The 22,934-nt window shown below is 50.0% G+C and overlaps 1 protein-coding gene across 4 annotated transcripts in view; it reads right to left on the bottom strand.

Moving 5' to 3' along the window:
• Positions 1–253: 253 nt before the first annotated feature.
• PTPRS (protein tyrosine phosphatase receptor type S) overlaps positions 254–22,934 on the bottom strand; it is a 148,789-nt gene continuing 126,108 nt past the window's right edge. For 2 of the 4 annotated variants that reach the window (XM_067312918.1, XM_067312920.1), the window contains 14 exons: positions 22,756–22,868; positions 20,278–20,325; positions 16,027–16,124; positions 13,185–13,308; positions 10,258–10,433; positions 9,665–9,784; positions 9,381–9,535; positions 7,423–7,708; positions 6,411–6,589; positions 5,301–5,427; positions 5,097–5,222; positions 3,892–4,046; positions 2,921–3,056; positions 254–2,368 (listed from right to left, as the gene is read on the bottom strand). In XM_067312918.1, coding sequence (XP_067169019.1) covers positions 2,300–2,368; positions 2,921–3,056; positions 3,892–4,046; positions 5,097–5,222; positions 5,301–5,427; positions 6,411–6,589; positions 7,423–7,708; positions 9,381–9,535; positions 9,665–9,784; positions 10,258–10,433; positions 13,185–13,308; positions 16,027–16,124; positions 20,278–20,325; positions 22,756–22,868 — 1,912 coding nt within the window. In that variant the 3' untranslated portion in view covers positions 254–2,299. The remainder of the gene's footprint in view (positions 2,369–2,920; positions 3,057–3,891; positions 4,047–5,096; positions 5,223–5,300; positions 5,428–6,410; positions 6,590–7,422; positions 7,709–9,380; positions 9,536–9,664; positions 9,785–10,257; positions 10,434–13,184; positions 13,309–16,026; positions 16,125–20,277; positions 20,326–22,755; positions 22,869–22,934) is intronic. The other 2 variants (XM_067312919.1, XM_067312922.1) reach the window with 1 other exon arrangement.

Below are 22,934 nucleotides of genomic sequence, written 5' to 3'. Positions count from 1 at the left end.
CTTTCAGACAATCTTCCTTTAATACAAAGTCAATATATCTACATACACCGTGGTATGAAAACCACTTACTGGTTCAGTTTGAAATAACAGTGTGAAAGCAACAGCACTTTGCTCTCATACAAAGGAAAAAAACCTCCCCCCTCCCCCCGCCCCCCCCCCCCAAACTCTTCCAGTAAGATTTTCGCTGCAACATACTTAGAAATTTGGGCAACTTTCACACAAATAAGAAGTAAAATCTCGAAGAAGCCTTTCGTTCTTTTTTTTTTTTCTTTTTTTTCTTCAGTTAAAGACAGGAAAGAGTGGTGTGGGGTTTTCCGGGCAGCACTGGGTGGCCATGATTACCCCTTCCAGAAAAATAAAAAAGGAAAGGTCGCAGGCAAGCAGTGGTTAGGGCAGTGTGTCTTTGCCGAGACAGGCTGGCCTCTGTGCACGTTCGATTTGCAAGATTATTGCATCTCCAACCCAGTGCACAGACTTGGGCTGTTCCTCCGAGACACCTTTGATGTTTAAAACCTGAAATTGCTGTCTTTTTAGCTTGTCATAAGACACTTTGAGATTGTTTCATCTCCCAGTTCATCCCTGGCCCTGTTAAGACCGGGCAACACGGCCACAGCTGAAGGGGAGTGTTGGCACTGCCGCCCCGTCCACGCCTGCCTGCTCATCTCGCGCCCTTCCAGAGACGCTTGATATGTCTGAGCTTTAAAACAAAAAAGAAAAGCAAAATTAAAAAAAAGAAGAAAATCCAGAAAGGACGTTTTTGTTCTTACATGAGCAAGTCAAACCTTTTAAATGGTAGAAAAGCAATATGTAGAAGTAGCAATTTGCACTGCATTTTTATATATCACAGCCATTACACGTAACATTTCTACAGTGAAAAAATAGACTGTCTTTGAACATAATATGAACAAATAAGCAAATTTTTCTTTTAAATTCATTGACTGATATCTTTGTCTTTTTTTTTTTTAAAAAAAGGAAAAAATACACTATTTAAAAAAAAAAAGGTAATGTCACTTGTTACAGTTACATCGATACTTTAAAGCAAGCCACTCACAGTATATGCCATTGAATGCACCTTACTTGATCTTTCCGCATTAGTTAGTTAGTTATACAGCTAGGGCATGTTGGTAGCCGTGCCACTGAACCTGGTGTGCCGTGGGCCTGGGACAGTCCTGAGAGTAGCTCTGCGTCGCTCCCGCGAGCCGCCGCGGTCGGAGGCGAGGGGTCGGCAGCAAGAAGCGGTTGGCTTTGGGAAACAGATTTCTTAAGGGTGCTGCTCAGGCTCCTTTCGGAAAGCTGCTCCCGGCCTTTGGAGGCAGGAACCGGTCGGGGGGTGGCCCAGCTGCTTGCAGCAGAAGTGGGTCTGCGTGAATGTGCAAAGAGAGGGGGAAAGGGGCTGCCTTGCTGTATCGGGGGGGGTGGGTGTCCCAGCTCTGCTTAAATTAACGCGTTTGGGTGGCTGGATGTGCTGAAAAGGGGGAACAGAACCAGCAGTCAGCAAACCCAGCCCAGGGGAGCTGCCACCTCGACCTGTCCCATCCCGCCTGTGGGCGAGGGGAGGGGGCCACACCACGCAGCCAGGTGGGGGTTTTATACCTTTCTCTCTATAATTTTAAATATCCTAAAAAATAAATTTTGGAATTAGAAGAAATGAGGAATGTTCCAAGTATTCAAAATGTGAGTTATAAAACCTCTTGTGTGGCAGGGGCATTCAGTGAATGCTGTTTGCAAAGTGCCTGTAAGCCCAGAATCATCCCAATGTTGATACCGAGGTTATTAAGACTCCAGCTAGAAGAACTCCTGACCCTAAGGTTGCCTAAGTGTTGACATTTAGCGTGTTTCTTTGCTCATCTTTTACAGAACACCTTCAACGCTGCAAGTGACTTCCTTTAAAGACTGCCAACTATATTAGTAAATAAACTGAACTCTAATGATGTAACCAAAGTCGGTTTCCTTCCCTTCTCCAGCGGTAACATTTCGCAAGGTGTGTTATAGCTTTTGGGTCTGTTTCATGATGTCCATACATCCTCCACAGCGAACACCACTTGAGGTAACAAGAGCAGTTCACCACTTAAAGCAGTCCTTCAGCAATCTCCTGAGCTGCCTCTTCACGGTCCAGGTTACAACATGGAGTTCCTGAAGGGGGTGTTCCTTTCAGTCCTTCTCCCTGCTCCCCAATGCATTGTCCAGATGAAAAGGTACTTCTTCTGATTCAGTTTTGTAAGTTCAAGCGCTCCTCCTGGGTCAGAAGAGGCCTTCCAGGACTTAAGTGGTTGGTAGAGTCTGCACAACGGATGGCTTTTTATGTTGCATAGTGATCAAAACTTCCCAGATACTCCAGAGCTGCCTGGTAACAGAACTGGTATTCATCCTGCAAACAGTAAAGAGCGACAGCGCTTCAGCGGCTGGACCAGCCCTTCACGATCCCTGCCCAGCTCTCCAGCTCTCAGGTCCTCAGGCAGGAACCACGCACAGGCCGCAAGAGCGGTGAAGTCGTGGGAGAGGAAATCCCTCCCCTTCATTGTTTGTACATCTCAGAGACGAATATCCCACCCTTAATCTTTCTTTAGCTGTAGCCAAAAGAGGCTGTGTTTAGAGCAGGTGAGTCCTCCTAATCTCAGCGGCAGGGATGAGATGAGAATCAGGGTTGGCAGACTGGGATGAAATTCTAATGAGAATTTATAACAATGAACTTTTTTTTTTTCTTTTTTTTTTTTTAGCCAAGGAAGGTAAAAATCAGCAGTGCAGCCTGAGCCTGCTAATTCTTCAGGGAAGGTTTTGCTAGTGGTTAGAAAGGCAAAATTGTGCTCCATGCTGCCAGGGCAGCTGAGGGACTGGCCTGCAGCTCTGGTGCTTTGCTTCTCTGCACTCGGCGCACAGTGCCCGAGCTGCGAGAGGGGGAGGGTTCCCCACCCCACCTTACCTCCGTTTGCACCATAGCAGGTCGTTGTGTTCGCAGCATCTTTACTGTCTGGAAAATATCTACAACACCCTCATAACGCATTCGTTCCAGGACGATACTCAGTGTGATAAACACTCCAGTCCTGCCCACGCCAGCACTGCAGAGAACAGAGGGGAAAAAGAAAAAAAAAAGCAGATTCTATGTTACAATTTCCAAATGGCTTCCTAAATGCTAAGGTTATAGTATGATGGAGCTAACAGCCATGTCTTCTGAACATAAACATGTTAGAACTGGAGAGACTCAAGTCAGTCCTCCAGCAGGTAGGAAACAGTAAAACTGTGAGCATGCGTGACCCAAACAAACTTCTGAGAGACTGACACAGAAAGATCAAAAGCTTTAGTAGTGGTAGACAGCATTCAGTGTGAAAATTGTTACTGATGTGTAACATTAGGCTATTGGAATGGAAATAATGTGGAGAACGCAGTGCTGTGCATTATCCTCTCCTGTACACGGGGATGGATGCACAGTTCTTGCCATCAGCAGACATAGGCCAGCAGAGTTAGAGGCTCAGACTAGGCTGAGACTGGTAACAAAGTACTTATATAATTCCAAATTTAAGAGTTGCTGAGGGTCCTATCCCATAACAGGATGGCATTTCTCTGTGAGGTAGTGGAACTTTTGAGTCCCATCTCCAACCGTGTCTGCAATAAGCTGCAGGTCAAAAATTTGTTAACACTATGGTTCCCACCTCCTTCAGAGTTATCAGCATTTCGTGCCTCTCCTCTAGACAACAGATCGAAGGCCTTGCGGGCAATGCCCCGGTCCGAGAGGAGAGGAGTTTGGTTGGCAGAAGTAACCCCCTCCCCGACTTTGTCTAGAAATCTGCATGCGAAGATGGGTGGGAAAGGAGAGAGATTTCTACAGGATTTGAATTCCTTCTGCTCTTTTGACTCTTTAGGTGAATTAAGCCGTTTCCATCCGCACACGCCTACCTGCAGTGGACAGAGATGGGGCCATCCTGCCCAAACTGCTCCTTGGTCTTATGCACCTGTCCAATGAAATCGATGAAGCCTTCTCCCGATTTTGGCACGCCTTGTTCTGGCCAGTCAGTGAACTGGAACTGACGAACAGTTCGCGACTGCCCGTCCTGCGGGAGGACACGACAATAGTTAAAACATCCTGTATTCACGCTACTAAACACAAAAGGCAAAATCATTTTGTTGCTAGTTCGTTAAGGGACACACAGAAATTAAACCAACTTTGAGCGTATATATTATGATGAAGCTGCTCATCTTGCAGGTGACATTTCTGGAGTCAGCTTGTCAGTACAGATCTATACTGCTGGCAGGTGTCCTGAAAGCTCTGACCATTGCAAAGACTGCACAGATGGAGTCTACAGCAAAGGAACATTCAAGGAGAGGTTATGGCCTCTCTATCAATCTTGAGGAAGAGTTGCCATAGTGTCAGAATTACAGTTGACAGGAAGATAAATCTTGTTCTACCAGCACTGAAGAGGCAGCCTTCTCAACCTTGCAAATAGAATTATCAGGTTCTATAATACTGGCAACCTCAAAAGCCCGGGAAGCTGCTTTGAGAGGGAGGGTTACATTCACTAAACAAATCTCAGTAGGTATTGAAATATTTCCTTGTAGGAGAAATCTGACATTGAATCTAAGATAACTTGAGTGACTGTGCCCTTTTGAATATGAGTAACGGCGGCTCCTCTTAAAACTACAAAAGAGGTGTAAATCTTCTGTAGGGCAAACAGTGTCCTTTGCAGGTCTGTGTTTTCATTAGTTGTTTAGGGAGATATTAATTTTTGCCTTCATCTAAAATGAGCTGCAAGTAAAACTAAAAGCTTGGTGCATCTCTGGCAAAGTGACTCAATATTATGGTTAGTGAGCAGAGACTAGAAAACTACTTTCGATTTCTAAGAAAATATATTCAAGTTCAGTTTATCTGAGTTTGTGTGTTTTCTTCCTTTTCACAACTAAGCTCTCCTCCACTGATTATAATCCCCAGACTTTCATGTAGGAAGTGTTTACACCTCAATCTTTGTTACAGGAGCCAAAACAAGCCAGACTTGCTTTCTGTAAGCCACCTTCCCTACTGCATGTGTTTGAGCTGCTCCAGCCCACGCCCAGCTATAATCCTCCAGTGAAAGCTCCAAGCAGACAGCACATCATACAGCACTTACCCTGGCATCAGTGACCTTGAATTCTCGCAGGATGTACTGCGGCATGTTGTATTCAGCCATGGGATCCACTACAAAGTACTGGTACCGGGCAGAGCGCTCTGCTGGCCAATACTGATGGCACTTTTCCTGCCAAGGGGTAAGAAACATCTTTGTTAGCCCTTGTGCTGTAGGTTTCCCCCATCCTTCTCCTTAGCACCCACTTACCCGCCCCATCTCGCGAAGCTTGGTCAACATCACGACAATGGTGGAGTTGTTCTCCCATAGCATCCGCCAGAAGTCTTCAGTAGTCTCTGCCAGAGGCCCTTGAGTGGCAATGTACGCCTTCTGTTGTCTGAAACGGAGCACAAACCCCAGGGGAAGGTCAAGCGTGGGGAGAATGCATTAGGACTTGGCAGAAGCTTTGGTGAACACTTACAAAGGCTGAAGATTCGGAAAACAAATAGACGTGCTGGAGAAGAACTGGAAGGGTGCAAGGTCTAAAGGGGCAGGTGGGGTGTTTGGTGCTAATAGTCAAAAAGAGCCAATGGTGCAGTTTTCTCTAATTACTGTTTCAGAGGACTAAATCCAGACTAATCTGGCATGACATGCTAAATGGAGGAACATGACATACACCACATTCCTGAAACCAGAACCCGTATTTTCTGGGACTGTCTAAACAGCACCAAGAATTGAAGAACCAGCTGCAAAGGTGCCCAAGCCCAGCAGCCCCAGCTAGATCCAGGACTCTTGCATGCACCTGGAGGTGAGGAGAAAAAAAAAAATATATATATATATATATATATATATATGTGGGGTTGCTTTGCACCCTTTGTTAGGGCTTGGCTTCAGCTGACTGGGCTCTGGGCATTACCAACAGAGGCTGCTTCCTAGAGCTGAAACACGTGGCACATACTGCCTGTAGGAAGCTGTCATAATTGCAACATTCCCAAATCCCAAAAGCAATAAAAAAGGCTAATCTGTTTTGTAGAAACCTCCCCACAGCAAAATCCACCCCCCTCCGCAATGCTGAGTGTTTAGGACTGGCACCTGGAGAGGGGTTTCCTTTGTTTGCTTTAGGGGAGAGGTAACTTAAGACCACAGAGAATAAACTTTATCAGAATGCTGCATTTGAGTCTTTGTGTGGATTGCTGGCCATCAGCAGGAGGGACTTTCCCTCTACAATTGCACCATTGTTCACAGTACACATATGGGACGGAACAACAGACCTGGGACAGCCCGTCCATCCACCTGTCAGCACTTCCACGTCCTCTGAACCAACCCAGTCTGCTAAGTTAACTCCCTGGCAGTTTAGGGGGCAGCAAGGTTGCTGTTTACCTGTAGCCATCAATGAAGCTGGCGTTGATGTAGTCTGACCCTTCCACTCCTCTGATGGGCTGAAGGCAGACCCGCGTGGTCTCATATGGCATGATGTTGACAAGGCGATTCTTGAATTTGTTGCACGGGAGGTTGGCACTGATGAACCTGGAGGTGTGGGCTTTGGAGTTGGCAAGTCGCTGGAGGCAAAAGCGGAGTCACACCCATTAGTTCAGCTCCTGGCTGTCCCCCTTTTTTGCCATGCCCCTACTCCAGCCCATTTTCTTTGCCTTTCATGTTCTACCATGTTGCTCTGCCTTGTGCGTCTCCTTTTTTCAGGGGAACAAGTAGAGGCTGATAGACATTTTCCCCAGCAAAACTTTCAAATAATAATAAGAAAAGTTAAAAACCCAATCTAAGGAGGGATCAAATTCAATCTGGAGTTGAAATGACCAGCCAAGTCTCTTGCAGCAGCAACTGGGTCTCCCCCGGGAACCACGACAGCAGAAGTCAGCATAATTACTTCTCTAGCATGGAACCAAAAAGTTCCCATCAGCCTTAGAAGGGCTCCCTGTCTGTCACCCAGGAGTGGAAGCAGAACAAAGCTCCACTTATGAATACAGAGCATCCCCAGCTCCCTGTCCTCATTCTTTCTTCAATGAAAAAAGACTAATTCTAGTCCAGTCATTTTTTTAAATACTAGGATTTTTGAGCTTAAAGCTTCCAGAACACTTGCATGTGCTGCTTGGGCTATTAGTCACAGCAGTGGGAGAAGAAATATAACCCACCCTGCTGCGAGCGTACTATAAAAGCCCAAATGAGGATCACCTCTGACAGAGCAACCGATGTGTGGTTCTCTTCATCACATTGACCCTTGTTAACTTCTTCCACCGCATAAACCTAGATATTTCCATGCATGGGCCCATGTGATTTCCCTGCCCGTCTCTTGTATCGTCCAGTGCAAATAGAAAGCAAAGACAGCACTGGCCCTGTGCAAGCCTCTGTGAGCCTGCTGGGCAGTACGTGCCCTTACCTTGAACTCCAGCTCCATGCCTGTCACGTGCTCGCCAACTTCTATCTGTGCCAATTTCTGGATGTAAGTGTACAGATTCCTAGCTGGGACCTCTGTGTTGCCGCAAGCAACCGCCTCAAGCAAGGCATCGTGTATAAAGCTGTACTGGTCTTCTGTCTGTACCATGTAGTTGCGCTGTGACCTCATGAGGGTAACATGCCCGTAAATGTCCACTGTCTTCTCATGTTTTATCCTCTCCAGCATGGCATCAATCACAATGAAGCAGCCGGTCCGTCCAACTCCCGCGCTGAAAGGAAAGGGAGAAAAAATAAGTGATGGACAATTCCTCCACTGGCACTGACTTACAGCTGATCCGAGTCACAGATGCTCTAGTGCGTGAGCACAGTGCTGCACTGGTGCTAGTAAAACCTGCGCTGGAACCTAAAACGCTGTTCCTCTGAGCCCCACACCTAGGGGCTAGCGCTGTCACGATGCCAGGGAGATGTTCCTGGAGTTCAGGGCCCACAGATGGAAAGGTCCCCTTGTCTTCTGTGCCAGCCTCTATGCAGAAGCACTCAGGCTTAGACCCAAAGAGTTTGCAATGTGCAGAGATTCGCTTTGAGTCTCAGCTCAGTTTAGCCACCCTCCAAAAGTTTGATCTTATGTCATCCGAGGACAGAAGATGAAAAGTTGTCTCTGGTAGTGCCCCTATTGCCCCTCGACAGCGATCTGCCCCATTTCCCACGCCTCTTCATCTGTGGCATCCCCGTGATGTGAGCTCTCCTGGCAGACACACAATTATGACAATTCCAGGCAGGGGGCTCTGGGCCTGAACAAAAGGCTGCCATGATCTGAAGGCTTAAAAAGCATGTTTAATCACTCAGATCTTTCAGCAGCTGAGAAACTATTGATGTTGTAATGAGTAACATGCGTCACCCCTTTACCTAAATGTTTTTGTACATCGAGGTAACATCAAACTTGTGTGTAAAGGCATTCATGAATCAGCAGGGCTCCATGGGTCTATGCATTTGCCATTGCTAATAAAGGGTTTCCTCTTACTATTCCAGTGCAGTCTCTTTTTTCATAAAGCCCCCTTGATCTCTGTTAATTAGACTGCCTAACACCTGAACCAAGCAGGTGACTGGAGCTTTGGCAAGAATTTAGCAGCTGATCTGGGAGCTGGTTCATGCACCTTGTGAGCTGACAGTTCTCTTTATTCATGTTCTGAGAGGTGCACGATAATTGCCATCTGCAAGGTTAGTGATAAGTTGCCCACTTGCAAAGACTGTTTAAATGGCATCCTCTAGGAGAGGCAGGATTAGTGTCCGCCAACTGCCTGTAAAATTCAGATGTCACTTTCCTCAGCGCTGCCTAACCTGCGGGCTCCTCCGCATCCTCCCGAGGAACGCAGGGATTTATCTAAGTTGAGGCTGCAAGCGTTCCTTGCTGGATCGTAAATTGAATTAGGGAATGCTACCAGCCCACAGGGGCCTTCAGGTTGTCACTTTCAGAAAGGCTGCAGCACTCAAAAACCTCTCTTTCAATCACTGTCAGCTCTCCCTTTGACAGCTCAGGCGACTCTGCCTCCCAAACGCCCTATGAAGCAATGCTCAAGCAGCTTCCTAGGTCCCACTTTATCTTCCTCCTTTCCCACTGTGACAAGGAAACAGCCCTACACACTCCGGAAACATACACCAATACAGCACCGGGAGCTTCCCCTTGCTAACAACGCCTGAGCGATGTGGTGCCAAGCAAACCACTCATCTCAGGAAATTCTGCTCTGAATGAAAACCCCAAGTATCCTCCTCAGAAACTGGCTGGGAACCCACTTTGCAGCTCCAGCCTGCTGTGTACTTGCTGGGAAACTATACATGTCTCAGCAAAGAAGATTCCTCCTGGGATGCAAATCAACATCTTACTGAACTTTTGCCTCCCTTGCAGATAGTCCTGTGCAAGAGTGAGGTGAAGAAAATCAGTACCTGCAGTGCACCACAATTGGGCCAGCATCAGGGGGGTTGCAGGTTTTCACCCGCCGCAGGAAAGCCAGGAACGGGGTGGGGTATTCAGGTACACCGTGGTCAGGCCACGCTGTGAACTGGAACTGGCGGACCTCCCGCTTCTCACTGGAGCCATTCTGCAAAGATACAGGAGCAACAAGGGTCACGTGAGGTGTCAGCACAACCCCAACCCTGCCCACGCCGTGCGAGGAGGACGGCATGCTGTCGCCCATCTCGGGAAGATGCGGGAGCGGGAGAAAGCTCACCTTGTGAAGGGAGAACGTTCGAACGCAGAACGTGGCCAGCTCAATGGTATCGAGTAACGTCACTTGAATCATTCCGTAGGTGTCTGTACCCCGGCCCGGCCAATACTGGTCGCACTTTATCTGGAAGACAAGAGGTATTGCTGAACTCTGGGACAAAGCCTGTGCTGCAGGGGAAGCTCATTCCAGAACTGCCTTGACATTACAGGTGAAGCTGGCCAGCTTGCAAAGCGGAAGGAAGGTGCAAGAAATGGCTCTTTCCAGAGCCCCACAGTAGGGACAGCCCAGCATGAAAAGCTCCTACTGACTCAGCACAGGCTTTGATGCACCACATCAGTCATGTAGACAACAGACTGGAATGATCCTGAAGATTAGAGGGAAGGTACTGGGGCTTGTTAAACAGGAGAACTGAACGTGAAACTTGCCACATGATTAACTCCGAGACAGAGCTACAGAAAATGCACTGGGATTGAGCGTCTTCTCTTGGAGCAGGTAGAAATCCCCCAATGACATAAATGTGGGCTGCTGATGAAAGGGAAAGCATTCCTCCAGTTCCCCAGGATTATGACTAACTAGTCATCTCTCATGCATCTCACCCGTGATTTCTCCTCCAGCTTAGTCATCATAACAATAGTAGCTGAACGCTGCTCCCACACCATCCTCCAAAAGTCTCCGAAGGTCTCCGGCAGGGGCCCCTGCGTGGCAATGTAGGCATTCTGCTTCCGGTAGCCATCAATGTAGTTGGCGTTAATGTAATCACTGCCCACAATTCCTGTATTAAATCAGCAAAAGGGAGTTAGTGGATTGTGCAGGACAGGGCTTTACGTAGCTGGGAAACGAGATCTTTGCAGGAGTGTTGTTAAGAGACGGCTCCCCTGCAAAAACACTTGAGCCTTCATTTCTTAATGTTGCAAGCTTGCCGGGTTAAAAGCAGCGCTGGGAACAACAGGCTCTTTGCAAGTTTGTCTCAGCTGAAGCTCCTGCCTTGTAACTCTGCATTATAGGGAGTCAATTTTTTTGCAAAAGACGTTAAGGAGACCAATATCAAGCCTTGAAACCATTTTGTTCTTACTGGTATTGCCAATAGGAGCAAAAGTCCTGGTCTAGGGCTCTTGCTTCACTGGTCTCAAATACAACAAGAAAAAAGTTCCTATCGCAGAACGCACAGAGTCTGGGTAGCAAATGCAGCTGGCTGATGCACTGCACAGCCCATCCCAGGCACTGAGATGCAGCTGGATAAAACCAAGCTGGATTCAGCCAGTAAAGGAGATGGCTTTGAAATGACAGGCTGTGACTCACTTTAAGTCATACACTGCCATTTTTAGGAGTTTTTATTTTCTTTCTTTTTGCATGGGTTACAGGCTATTGAGTTACAGCTGCCTGCTTGTGTCCTTGTTCGAGGGGTTTGATGCGACTGGCAGGAGGTGCTGCCAGCGAGGACAGCGTGATGGGGATGCGGCAGGAGAAAACCGCGCTGGAGTTAAAATGGACACTGGCACGCATCGATGTTCAGCTTCAGCTTTAGAGAGCCTCCGAGATTGGCACGGAGGATTTGCACTATTTGGAGGTTTGGCCCATTCCTAATTACAGCAGAGCAGCTGGCAGTGTTGGCAGCTTTCTGCTAACCTAAGATTAACTGGGTACAGAAACACTTAACTCATGTCTTGAGGGGGAGCCAAGGGTGGGGGGCACCAATATGAAGCGGGTTGCTGCTCCTCGTCCTGTTGCGGCACTAGCCATTGCTGCCGCTGTTGGCTAGGTGCAGCCCGCTCCGAGCTGCCTGCCAGTCCTCAAGGGTACTTGGTAATTTCAGCTGCCGGTGGAAACGGCTTTTGATTAAATTTCTGGAGAGTTCCCTGCCTCCACTCCTTCCCAATCTGAAATTTCAGGAGCGAAAGCGGCTGTGCAGCAGCAGCGGGAAGGTGATCAAGGCTGAGCTTCCAGAATTAATCTCCCCTCCAGCCCCCTCGGGTCCACTCTGTAATTTAAAATGGTGGCCATGAGCCCCTGCAATGTTTCGCTGCGTGACAGGCCCAGTTACGGAAAAGTCACTGAATCAGAGCCGCTGCTTCTTCCTGACCAAGCAGACGCTGACAGTCTGCAGCCTTGACAAATCCAGATTTAAAACAAAAAGAAAAACAACAACTCATTCCTCCGGCCCTTCTCATCTTCCAGCCCTCAGTATAAAACACAGCCGGGTAGGCAGGGACACGCCAGCCAAGGCAAGCCTGAACCTCGCAGAAGATGGAGAATTGAACCCGGCCCCCCCACGCTTGTGCTGCCATCAGTGTCGCCGGGGCAGAGCCGAGGCTGCTCCTGCCTCCAGCCCGGTGCCCTCCGCTTCCCCGAGAGCGGGCAGCAGCCCAAAGCGCCCCTCGTTTCTGCGCTTGTGCGCTTCTCTTTTCCCCGGAATGACAAGGCAACTTTTTAAAGACTTAGCTTTCCTCGGCTCATGCAATATTAATCTTGGAAGGAAAACAAGCCAGAACACAGTCAGCTGCACAATGAGAAATGTTTACAATCCTCTAAAGGAAGACAGGGCCAATCCAGATTTGTGCAGCTTTTTGGCAAATCACCACGATCTTTGTTACCTCAGAAACAGCACTTCCACTTCCCATCGTCCCTCGGAGTTATCTTGAAATAGGCAGATTATTCTAGCAATTCCCTTGTCACTAAGGCTTCCAAATTAACCTTTACATTCACTAGGGGCTTATTAATGCGTCCTGTATCCTCTCTGCTCAGCCGATCAGCTCTTGGCAGCGCAAGGCTGGCTGGAAATGCTTTATCGGTACAGCATAGCCATATACAGCCTGAGACGATGAAACCCAAGTATTATCCCAACAGCAGCAACCGAAGAAGATCCCACTGTTAGAACTTCATCTCTTTGCCACCAGCAGCCCCTCTTCTCCTAGCTTGCACCAGGGCAACTCCATCAAGAGCCACAAGCTATGAAGTTTAATGTAAATCTTCCGACTGCCCCATCTCTCACACAAGCAGCTTAAGAAACCATATATGACCTACCAGGCTAACACTAAACCTTTACTATTTTTAGCCTTTTAGGGGCCAGGACTGCAGCAGGAGCTACATACCAAGTAATTTTTAGATCTTGTACAACTCAGCAGCCATAGCTTTGCCATGTTGTTGACACTCATATTTGTACAATTAACCTTCTGCTCACTTCTCATTCATCTGCCATACAGATACGCTTCACATCCACTGCCACCCACTGCCTCCTTCCTGCTTTACTCAGAAACGTATTGAGCAGGGATCTCCCAGTAAAGAGAAAGACAGTTGCTTGATAAACCAGCCTTTGAAATGAGAGATTGCCGCTCCGGGGAACGCGTCAGTCACCAGAACTTAACAAATGCATGGTTTACACAGGTCTCTCCTGCTTCCCAGGGAGATGCTAAGAGAAAAATAGAAATAGAGGGTAACAGGCAAGGGAAGAGAGCACGTGCAATGTTCTGCCCTGCAGAAACTTCAGCCTGATGCAAACCTGTACGAGCGGAGGCTGCTACAGTACCTTCAATGGGCAGCAGAATGACGCGGGAGTGGTCGTAGGCAATCACATTAGCGTAACGGTTTTTGGGCTTGTTCACTTCGAGGTTTGAGTGCTCCCAGGTGAACTGCTGGCCAGGGTCAATGGACTGGAGGAATTAGGAAAGAAAACAGAATAGTCAGAGGGGAGAAAAGCAGCAGATCAAGCTCGGAGTGCCTTGCTCCGCATGGGACAGACCGTGGCTCTCATGACCGAGCTGAGGAGATGCAGCATTCACCATTTTCTTTCCTCAAGAATAGATCCTTGCTGTGGAAAAGCCCCAGCCCAGTGGCATAACATGCTCCCATCCCATCTCCTTGGCCCCAAGCAGTACTGAGATAATTCCCCCTCCGGCACGGTGCAGTGCGACACAGCGGCAGAAGCGTCGGGGCAATTGCAGGCTGCCGTACAGAGGCCTTGAATCGCCTCTGCCGCGGCCGCACGGGATTAGTTCAGCCCGGCGTCACTGCCGCTGCCGAAGGGCAGGCAACCGGCAGACAACAGCGGCAACCACCACATCGGGACGTATTTATGAAGCGATGAGGAGGCTAAATCCGTGCATGGTTAAACTGAATAATGATTAACAGGGCATAAATATACCAGTGTCTGGGTGAGCACTGACACCTGGGGAGCGTGATATTTAAGCTAGGACGAGCTTTATAACCAGTATGCAAGCGGGATACGATCATCAGGGATAAACCTGCCAGTCGGACACAGCATTACTTGGGACTGCAAAGGCTCAGGTCTCCCGGGTGCGGAGGGTGGAGAGAGCACCGGGGGGCTGGAAGGGGCCGGCATCGGCCCGCTCGGCAGGGAGGCGGCGTGCGGCTCCCTGGGCAGGCAAGGGTTAAGGGAGCTGGCGCTAAGGAACAGCATCAACACAGCTCTTTCCTCCAAGGGATAAAGGAATAAACAATGAAACGCGCTGGAGAGAAAAATCCTCTCTGTCTGTCCTGGTGATTTATGCCGGGTTTGGTGCCTTCTTTTTTTCTTTTTTTTTTCTTTTTTTTTTTTTTAAAGTCCAGCTGTCCCAGATATGGAAATTAGGTTAATTACGTTTACCTCTAAATCTGCAGCCAGAGAATTAAATAAAACAAGGGCTTAATTCCGTCATCATTTTGCAAAGCTCTAGGGGTTTGCTGCAACCGGAGGCTTGGCAGGAGCGCGCTGAGCCGTGCTTCCCGCCGTTCCCTCTCGCTGCCTGTCCCTGGCCGGTGGGGACGGGGGCCGCTTGCCTCGACCAGTCCCGGGAGCTCGCAGTGCTCGGCCCTTGCCGGGCACCCACTTCCTCGGCCTCCCTCCGCTGCGCCGACCCCGGAGCTCGCCGGGCGCAGCTCGGCTCCGGCGATCGTGGCGGCGCTGGTACAAAAACCGCACGACACTAATGCCCTCTTGCACTCTCGCGGCGGAGCATTTCTAACTAATGGGTATTTATACTGTTGTAATGTGGCTGTTTGCTCTCTGTCCCTCTAATCTCGCCTCGCATTCATTTCATTAGCGATGTTTGTTTAGCTCTGGCTCTCCCACTGGAGGAGGCTGTGCTGGAACCAAGCCAGGGCACTCGGGATATTGCATTATGCAAATTACTCTTTGAAATGTGGGTAGAGCACATTAACAGGCAGCTGCTCCCCCCGTGCCCCACGCGCCAATAAGGGCCGCGAGACCCCAGCGGAGCAAACGCGCCTTTTCCCCGGCTCAAGCCCCCGTCCTGGGCGAGGAGCTGCGACTACAGAGCTGCTTTACGCCTGCCGCTCTCTGCGGGGAGAAAAGCATCCGAGAACGAGTCCTCTGTTCCGAAAGCATCCCCTCGCTCGCTGCCCGCAAACAGAACGCGGCAGTCTAGACCAGTTATTAGACTAAAAATACCAGGGCATTTTATGTCTTTGAACAGCAGCAACAAAGAGAAATTCAGGCGTACATTCAATCTGCAATGAAAGCAACTTGCATAACGATCCGCCGGGTGCCTGGCAGCACCGGGCATTCGCGCCGGGATTTAACCAGTGCCGATGCAGCCCCAAAAGACCCCGGGAGCGGAGGCAGCCGGGCTGCGCAGGAGCACCGTCCTTCCCCTCGCGGGTGACGAGGGAGCCACGTTACGTAGCAGCAGCGATAACGCAGAGAGCTACGAGCCTCTTCTCAGCCTGCCTCCGGACTGGCCCTACCTGCACGCTGGGCTTTTTGCAGTCCAGGATGTTCATTTGAAATGCAAGTCGAGCAGTCACAGGTCTGCCTGGCTGCTCACCCGCAGGACCCCATTTGAGTACCCAAACATTTGCAAGAAGGAGAAATAAGAGCACAAAAAACCCCAGACAAGACAAGGCACAAATCATCCTGTTTTCTCAGGTTTAGCTCAGTGGCCCTGCTGACCATGTCAGCCGCTGAGGACACGCTGTCCCTCTCACCTAACTTTAGCTATCTAAACACTGGATGCCAAGTTTAAGGCTTAGCTCTCTCCCCATTCAGCAGCAAGAGACAGGCATTCACCAGGACAGCTCCATCCCATCCCATCCCACCGGTCTAGAACTGGGAGAATAATCTTACGGAGGTGCATCCGCCTTCACAAAGATAGCTTAGACCCCTGTCTCAGAAAGATGTCCAGACTTTGGTTAGGAAAAGCCCATGGATTAAGCCTCTTTCCTGTTTATCATCTGGAACCAAATCTAGCAAAGCACTGAGCAGGTGCTTAATTTTAAATGCATGAATAGCTTTTTGATTTCAACTGACCAGACCCTTAAATAAAGCTATGTTTATTTGGATGAAGGCTTGTCTAAATTTCCTAGTTGCCTGCTTCTGCACACCCATGCACAGCACCCACTCTTGCTCATACCTCATACTCTTGGGATAATTTCAGGTTATCATTGGCTTTGAGATGTTCTGTGTGTTCAGCCAGCTCGGAAACAGGGATTGGTGGGTGGCTGAGCATACCTAAAAGACAAGACAGCAGGGAGAGAATCTCATTTAATAATAACTAAGAAAAATGCACAACTGTTGCATATTTTATAAGAAAGAAGAAACAAGAAAAGAAAAAATTACAATGTAAGATCTGCAATGAAAGTAGGGAGGTTAGAAGAGAAGAATTCAGGGCTCGAAATTGTGTCCTTGGAATTAAAAAAATAAAAATCAAGGAAACAAAAATAACGGTAAAATGAGAGTGTTCCCATTATGGCCCCATTCTCAATGTGTAAATCAGAAGAAATCAAAAAGGAAGATCCGAAGAGCAGATGCGTGTTAGCGATTCCAAGAGTGGACTTAAAATGAGCAAACGCTGCCAGAGGAACCTACGCAGCAAACGTTACAGCACCCGCAATGATCGTAAACAAACTCCAACACAAAAGAAGGGAAGGGGCAGGGATCCAGCCAACCATGGTGATGTGGGGCACGGGAAGGGAATGCAGATGGGGGGAAGCAGGGGAGGCTTTTCGAGAATTGTCCTTTGCACAACACTGGCTCTGTAAGCTTCTTGGAGAGCTCACAGACAGTGTCGTTATCACTCCAAGAAGGTACCCTGACCTGGAAATGTCAAACACTGGCTCCCCTTCCTGCTCATGGGCCTGCTGGAGATGTTCCTTCTACAGCAGAGCCCGCAGATGGCCAGCGCTGGTGGGTCTTTGCCCTCCCATTAGCGGTTCAAGGGTGGGCTGTACCTACCCGGGCGGCAGCCTCTGCTGGAGGAAGGTCATCAGCTTCTGTGGTGGAGAGGCAAAAGATCCTCTTGCCCCTTCCCAACCTGGGGCACGGGAGACAGTTTGCTGGGGAGACCAATGCCTCATGACCCTGGTTCACCTGCTTCCCTTGCAATTCTCGCCAACACGGAGCTGTGCTCACACTGAGGCGGGCAGAGGAGCGGCCAGAGAACAGACTGGATCTTCTCTGAGACATACTGCTACTGAGGGAGCCACGCTGCTTCAGACTGAAGGCACTTCTCAGCCATGAACTGGGCTGAGCAGCAAAGGCAGAGTTGTTTTTTTTGGCTAAAACAAGTGTGATCCTGCTCTTGGAGGTGCCCAGCTGGAGCTCTGGGAAGAGCAGAGATCCTTCCGTTCCTACCTTCTCAAATAGCTATGCAACAAATCAAGGTGGAAAAGCTCTCCGTGCTTTGCTCATCTGCATTGGATCGTGTTTTTCCGAAGGCTTCTCCATGCTGTCTGCCAGCCAATTCTGCTACAAATGATGGCAGATGGGTGAGGACAGCAGCACGCCGAGAAGCCCTGGGCAGTGTCCCCGATGAGAAGGACAGGAGTGGAGAAGAGATGGAAGCAAGGGAGAATTTCGAGCCCCGTGGGTGCTGGTGTGTGACAAAGCAGCGGCGGTGGCAGCAGCATGGTCAGATACTCTGAAAACTCAGCACAGAGATGGCAAAGCAAGCATGACATCCTCAGTTTTACAGTGAGTCCTAGAGAGATGCTGCCTCCCCCCAGGCCTGAGCACGGGGCGAGTCTGCCACAGAGCGGGGATTTGAGCCACTGCTCAAACAGGGGTTTTTCTAAGCTAACTAGACATCCATTTTCAGCACAAGGAAGTTTGGCTGAAAATGATAGAGAGTGCAGAGGGGAGGAGTAGACCAAAAAAGCCCACAAAAATATCCCCAAAGTATTCTGGAGGCTGCACTAGCTTCATTCTGGTCTGCGGGGTATCAGGGCAGAAAGTTTCGCAGTTCATGGAGGCAAAGTTTCTGGTTGATCCCTTGCTATTCTGTAGCCCACTTCACCTGGAGAAGGGTTTCTCCTTTGCCACCCACCCTAGACCGGAGGGTGGCTGCAGTCCACCCCGGCACGGCGGCCCTGGAGGCCGGCTGGGGGCGTTGGGAGGAGCCGGTCCTCTCCCTGCCCACACGGGGAGGGGAGAGCCATCCTGCCCGAGATGCTAACGTGCAGAGAGCAACTCAGTTCATATTGCATATATTCAGTTCAGCGTCTGTCCTTCTGCCTTTGAAAGCAAGGGCTGAAGAGGGCAGGAAACGTACCTTGAGCCATAGCATTAGAGCAAAGCCGAGCCCAGCTCAGAACAACCGCTGGCAACTCAATAAACTGTCTCCAGCTTTGGGCACGTCACCCCCTCGCTGCTTTCTGCCCACCTGGGCTGGAAGGCAGCCAGCGGCCCAGCCGGGCAGCGCTTGGCCCGGCCGCCACCACCCGACTCTGCTGCAAAAAGCTAAGAGATTATTCACTGAAGTGCAGCGAGAAACACAGCGCCGTAAACGAAATCCCAAACAATGATCACGTAGGTTAAAAAAAAAAAAAAAAAAAACAAAAAACACCAAGAAGCCCAGTAACAAGAAGCAAGCGAGAAAAAACAAAACACAACCCAGCTGCTCTTTGGCTCGGGAGCTGCAGAGCAATACGTGCCATTGCATCCAAGCACGTGGGGCTGCACGGGAAAGACCCACCGTGCCAAGCCGGAACGAAAAGTCACATTCCCCTTGAAGGCAGCACAGAAGTTTCCTTTGCAAAAGCCCCAGGAAAAATCTGCAGTGTGACCAGGTCCTGAGAAACACCTGTCTCTTTGCCGGGGAATATTTTGCTCCCACCTCCAACCCGCTGTAAACAAAAACTGGCGGAGAGCACATGGGAACTCGCCTCGTCGCTGCCGTTAAGGACAGAGATCTCCTTGGCGGATCGATTGCTAGGGTCCTTTATAATAAAACCAGCCCGGAAACCTCCGCAGTGATAAACACGTTCCTAGTCCAAATGCCAAGCGCGTCGGGGTTCCCATTAAGGCCCGGGAGGGGCGTCACAGTAAGTGAGCCGGGAGCAGCGCTTGCAGGGCACCAGCTTCTCTTTTTGCTTTAATTCCCTCGCTCTTTTTAGACACCGGGGGAAACGGCCCGCAGGCTGCCCCGGTCGGCTCCCTCCCGACGGCCTGCCCGGGCTCCCGCAGCCCCGAGCGGCGCAGAGGGACGCTGCTGCGGGCTGAGGTTCGGCAAGGGATCGGCGTGGCTCGAACTGACACGCAAAACCGCTCCGCGTTGCGGCACGGGGGCTGACGGGAGGTGGACTGGGACAGCAGAGCACTGGCAGGAGCCGTATTCAAAACGGCAAAGTCCTTCCTGCTTAAATCCAGCATTTGGATTAAAATATCCAGAAAACCGTCCCAACCCTCAGATCCCTAATCGCAAGTGGCGTGTGCGTGATTCTTCGCGTTTCTCAGCTAAAAACTCCCATCTAGTTCCCTGCCCAATTAAAAAAAAAAAAAAAAAAAAATCCAAACCAAAAAGCACCCAGCAAAGCTGGGATCTTGGCTTCTAAGGGGGATGAACTCTTTCAGAACCGGTCTCATCCAACGTTTCAATCACTTCAGCCTCTCTAATCTTATCACAAAAGACTCGATTCTCTGTGCACCAGCCAACTCACCAGCAACGTCACCCTAACATCTGCTGCACGGGCGGAGGGCCGTGGGGAGGCCGCTGCTCCCCGTGCTGCTGGGGCAACCCGACGCCAAGGAGCAGACACCTGCCGCAGATGGGAAATGGCCCTTTTCCTGGTTTTTCATGAAAAGGCGCCTCTCCAAAGAGAGGGAGGGGAACCGTCACGTGCAGCTACGGTTTTCTCTTTCCCTGCGCTACGGAGGGCTGAGCACAAAACCGCAGGCACGCACACATCCAACGCCCGCACGCCGGGGCGCAAAAGCTCGCTCCCCGCCCGTGAATAAGCGCGAGGGACATTAAGCCAGGCTTCAGAAAGGAAACGTCTTCGACAATGGGGAGAAAAGGAAGCCTCAAAACGCATGTTTTTCTCCCGAGAGAGACGCAGAAGGACAGGCAGTGTCTCGCTGAACTACTGGGGGCTCTATTCTCCTGCTCTCGTCTTGCAAAAGGCCTCTTGTTTGATACTGTAAAACTGGAAGCGCAGTTCAGACAAACAGATGGCACAGAAAAGGAGTGAAATGGGCAAACACCGCAGGAACACAGAGAATTCAGCAAAAAAAAAAAAAAAACAACCAACAACCAAAAACAAAAACCCCAAACAGAAAACAACAGGAACAAAACAGAATTGGAAAGGAAAAATGACAAAAGAGAAAAAATAATAACGAGGGGAAAAAGAAATGAAACCAACAGGAACAAAAACACACAGGAACTAACTTTCAAAGTCAAACTCAGGGTCACTGAGAGGGCTGCTCAGACCAGAATCTGCAGAAAACAGTAAAAAATAAATAAATAAAATATACACTTTTTTTTAAATTTCATGCTAATAAAAAAACAAAAGACAACATAAATCTAAAGAGGAAAAGAAAGTTATTTTTTGTGCTGATTAGGCAGGGACAGGGCCACTAGGATTTGCTCCCCTTTCCCCCTCTCTGCGCTGTGCGGACGCTCACACATTCTCCCCTCCCCGCTTCCCCCCATTTGGCTGCTGGGCCCTAGGACACCTGGCTGGAGAAGAGACCACAGGCTCCTTTTTAAGCCACAATATATTTAATCTGAATGGTTGGACAGCAGCTATAGAGTCTTCCGCCTGCCAACTGCACCACAATCTCTCCATGGCCACCAACGCCCTTCGAGCTCTGATTTTCCAGCTATTCCCATTTTCACCCAGCTGCTAGCAAAATTCTGTGGGAGGCAGGTGACCAACCCTCCCAAACCCTTTACAACCCTTTCCTGCTTTACAAGCTATATAGCAGAATAAACCAACAACAGAAAGCTCTCTTTGGCTAGACAACATTACGAAGAAACGTTGGCAGGATCTTCTTCAAACTAGAGCGGACAAACCGGAGCAGCCTTTTGGGATCTGCAGACCCTTGTCCAGCAGAGTCTTAGCGACTGGAGTGTTTTAGCTACCTTTTGCAAGCCTCTTAGACCAAGAGTTCAGAGATACGGCATGACCAAACCAGCATGGCCAGCAGAAGACAGACTCACTCATCTGTTGATCACATCGAGTGAAGCTAGCTAGTGCCCTGAGCTGGCTCCTACTCCGCAGGGGCAGGGAAAATAACTGCTAAAGGAAACACATGAAACAACACTCCCAGCTGCAGCCTTAGGGCCACAACCAGGGTACTTCACTCGGGGGGGTGCAGCTCTTGCTCGTGGGTCTCAAACCACCAGCTGGAGCACCCAAAAGCCAATCTGAACAGTCCCCAGGGCAGCTGCCCTTCGCACCCCGTATAAAACGCTGAGCCCAGACAGATGCAAACTGCTGCTGAGCTGCAGGGGGGGGCCTCGAAAGAAGCCACTTACACAAAGGGTGAAACAGTGAGGAAAGCAGCAGTCTCTCGAGCTTTCCAAGCAGTGCCCTGCTCAGTCCCTCGCACGCTCAGAGGGACAGCGGACTGCTCCTCCCCTGCGCTGCTGCAGATCTAAAGCACCTCCAGCTTCTCCTGCAAGAGCACCATTGAGCAAGAGCTGATTTAGGGACCCAGCTGCAGCTGAATCACCCTGCATCCAGTCCCTGCAGGCTGGATTAAACCTGCCCTCATCCCTGAGCTGAGACTTAACTGTTCCCAAGCTTGGCCTGATGGCATGGGTTGTTCTTAACTCTTTTTGATACAAACACCTCAGTCCAGTGCTGCCTTCCGGGCTTCCCCAGTGATCCCTGCCCTCTGGGTACCTATCAGCTCGCCAACCTCACCCTAAGAAAACTCAGACAACGCTAAGGACAGGACTGGGAAGGGAGGGGGAAACAAGAGCTGCAGAAACATTACTAACAAGCACAAAATAGCAAAAAAATACAAACAAACTGAAAACAACAGCCAGCCCCCAAAAAGCGCAATAAATTCCCTTCCAACTCCTCAAGCGCCAGGAACCGGGAAGCGGAGCTGTGTACCAGTGCACGGGCACTGCTCAGCATTGCCAAGTGCCTGTCTGCGTGAGGACGCGCCCGTGCCGGGGCCGTGTCAGTGGTGGCTTGCAGAGGTGCCATGCAGGCGGCTTAGACATGCATGTACATGGGGACGCACGTGTACAGGAAGGAGGGTGCATCGTGCCGCTCTGCCAAGGAGTTAAGTGCAGTTACCAGCTAGCGCAGCGGCTGGCCGCAGTGACGGCACGTACACTAAGCAAAGAAATGCTGCCTCATCTGCACGAAGCGACCAGCTGCCTGCCTTTCTCCTCCCAACCCACGGGGCAGGCCTGGTCCCTAACAGGAGCGCTCAGGTGCATCCGCAGAAAGCGCCAGTTACAGATGCGGTCGGAGCAGCGCGGGCTGGCAGCCTGCCACGCTCGGCTCTACAGCCTCCGGGGATCCCCCGGCGCGAGGCACAGCGCTGCGCGGCAGCATTGGTGGCCTGGCAAGCTCAGCACGGCCACGGCACTTGCAGCTGCGTACTTAGCCTAGAATGCACCAGTTTAGCTGAGTATCCAGAAAAGCCCTTCTTCCTGCCTTGCAGTCGTTGGATAGAGTCTGTGCAAGGCCCTTGTGGTTTCCCAGCAAAGGTTTCTTTCAGCGTAGCCTAGACAAGGCTTGCATAGATAAGGCTTGAGATTCCTTGGCTGTATCGTAGGTTAGCATTGGGTCTCAAAGGCAGCACTGCAGCAGCCTTAACGCAGGCGGGAAGAGGCTGAGGAAAGGGCAGTTTGCTCCAATCCTGCCTTCCCAGGGAGAGAGGCTGGTTTGCAGCCGGTTACCTGGAGTCTGGAAGTTGATGCGCCTCATTTCCACAGGGTCCTTAGGGTGGTGAGGGGCGATCTCAGCGTTGTTCAGGAGGCATTTTGTCCGTGGCTCTGAATCTTTCCGTTTGCTTTTAGGAAAAAAAGAGGACAAAAAAAAAAAAAAAGCAAAAAGACGAAACACCTTAGCTTATGGG

This window comes from Apteryx mantelli, chromosome 30 (genome assembly GCF_036417845.1).
Source record: "Apteryx mantelli isolate bAptMan1 chromosome 30, bAptMan1.hap1, whole genome shotgun sequence".
Taxonomy (NCBI): domain Eukaryota; kingdom Metazoa; phylum Chordata; class Aves; order Apterygiformes; family Apterygidae; genus Apteryx; species Apteryx mantelli.
This window is presented reverse-complemented; position numbering and strand designations above follow the sequence as displayed.